We start from the raw sequence: 2,413 nt of genomic DNA on the forward strand, positions 1-2,413 counted from the left end.
CAAAAACGACTTCAACATTTCAACATATCAATTCATGAAAATGCTAGACCACTCGGTGAGTTCCATGTTTGAAAATTCATTTTTTTTTCAGGTATAGAATAAAACCATCCTGTTTTAATCAAAGAACTGTTTAAATTACTGCAGTATTGACATTTTTATAATTTACATTTCAACATTAATTTTGCCCCGAAAACATTATTTTCCCGTTCATAGAACGGGTACTCTGGCTAGTATTATTATATTCAGATTGAAATAATATTTACATTTTATATGTAATTTCCATAATATGCCAGCTGAATACGCAATGGATTATCACAGAAAAATCGGTCACTGTTACACAGAAGCCAAACTATCGGTAGAGGCTCAGCTAATTGTTGTTAGATGAACTTCACGCAATTTCACTGCAAAATGACGCAAATGTGTTCCTCACTTCAGAACGTTGACATAATGCTCGTCACATTCTTTCCTTGGGTACTTTTTCTCTGTAACCACAAGGAGTGAACAGCGACTTCCAAGTGTCCCTGAAATTTTTGTTCAGCCCGACATACACAATGAAATTACAGGAACTGTTGGTACAACCGACAACGTTCATAACCTGGTAACCAATACGACCGACATTGTTCGGGGCGTCTCCAGTCATGGTGTAGTAACCATACTGGGGCAGATAGTTGGGTAAGGAAACGATCGCACACGTCATGGTGTATACTGCACACACAGACAGGAGCATTTTGTTCGTGCGGTTCGACTTCGTTTCTTTCGCTCCGCTCGACGTCATTTTTCTTCTCTTAGCAGACGCCATTTTGATCTTCACAGCAATGATCACACAACCAATCAGTGTGAACGCAGGAGGTATTTTTAGAGTGAGGTACTCTATCACATCGTCAAGCGCTTTGCTCACGTCTCTTTCTTGATAATATCGATCTGATCGTATGGTTATGCCCATCGATATGTTACGTTTCGGATCAAAAACGTACTTGAACTGAAACCAAAGTGAAGAGTAGAAAATCAAAACGATCCAAAACAAGCATATGATGGCCACAGCTGTCCATGTTCTCGCAGGTGTAATGATCCTTGAGAACTTCATAGGCAGGAACACAGCAACAAGTCTCTCAGCCGTGATCAACATGGGGATAGCTAGAGAAGACAACCCGATCGCGTAGTCGAGAAAATGAAATAACGTGTAGAGGACAAATAAGATATGGGCGGTCACCTCGTTGTAATCCCAGGCGAACGCTACGCCAGATAACTCGTACAAAAGTTTAGGGACGCTGTTGAAAGCGATGAGATAGACGAAGTCGCAGACAGCAAGGCAAAACAGCAGAATGTTGGAGCATTTGTGCAGTCCATGCTTTAGTAAGACGATGATGCTGAATACATTACCCAGAACCCCAAGGGTGGAGATAGTGGGCGTGACGCCGTACATGAGAATCTGCATGACAAGGTGGGTGGTCTCATCGCTAAGAAGCTCCACTCTCTCCTTATCTCCGGGGTTTGATTGGTTGCTCATGTTGTGCATGAAAGTATGTTGTCCTAGTTTAGTGGCTTGGGGGTCAAGCTTTCAATAGCAATACTGCTGATTCCAAATCCTCGTGGATGAACCTATTCGTAGTATGGGAAAGTACATACTCTATTTTCTTAAGTCCATCACTTTGCAAATGAAAAACCAACATCAGTGGAGTTGTGGGTGATCCCGGTTTGATCATGAACATGGATCGTCTTGATTTAGTGGTTAGGGCGTCAAGTTTCTATTTGCCGTATCCTTGGTTCCAGTCCCGGCTTCCTGGGTAGAATGCTATGTTGCATGGTAGGTTACTTCACCGCATTTTTTTTCAGTTCATTAGGCTACTGATGATTACTTGAAACTCGACAAAGGAGGTGCGTATTCCTGGAGAACATGAATGTAATTGGCTGATCAAGGAGTCCATGTAAGATCGTTTGGGCGTTCTTCGGAGACACTATAACTTATCTAACTTCTTAAACATCCTTTTAAAATACCGCTTTGAAGAATCACTTAATAGTACAATTCCAAATAAACCTCTTAAAGATCACCCTGAAATGTCTCATAATTTTAACTACGATCTTATTTATGCCACAAAATGTAGTGTTCTGCTGCCTAGTTTTTTCCTTGATTTTCAAGCCCCAACAGTCCCAACCATTGCCTTTGACAACAATTGCAACATTTTCTGGTTACCGCTGTTGGTGTATTTATGATATATTTGTTAATATACAATGGTTAAAAAAGCCAACATCTTTGTGCTGAAGATTTTCTTTATCGTCGTTGATATCGTTCCAATTTCCTTTGAGATTGTACTTAGTTTAGGTATACATTCAGACCACAACTTTATCGATGAAAGGTAACCCAAACAATACTATTAAATAATAATAATATTTATGGTGTTCAGGGAAAGACAAA

The 2,413-nt window shown here is 40.2% G+C and overlaps 1 protein-coding gene across 1 annotated transcript; it reads right to left on the reverse strand.

Annotated features, from left to right (window-relative positions):
• Window positions 1-454: 454 nt before the first annotated feature.
• Window positions 455-1,507, reverse strand: LOC101855584 (kappa-type opioid receptor-like). The gene has a single exon (XM_005104747.1). It carries the CDS (start codon window positions 1,505-1,507, stop codon window positions 455-457), a length of 1,053 nt encoding a protein of 350 aa, XP_005104804.1.
• Window positions 1,508-2,413: the final 906 nt, after the last annotated feature.

This window comes from Aplysia californica, unplaced genomic scaffold (genome assembly GCF_000002075.1).
Source record: "Aplysia californica isolate F4 #8 unplaced genomic scaffold, AplCal3.0 scaffold00433, whole genome shotgun sequence".
Classification (NCBI taxonomy): Eukaryota; Metazoa; Mollusca; class Gastropoda; order Aplysiida; family Aplysiidae; genus Aplysia; species Aplysia californica.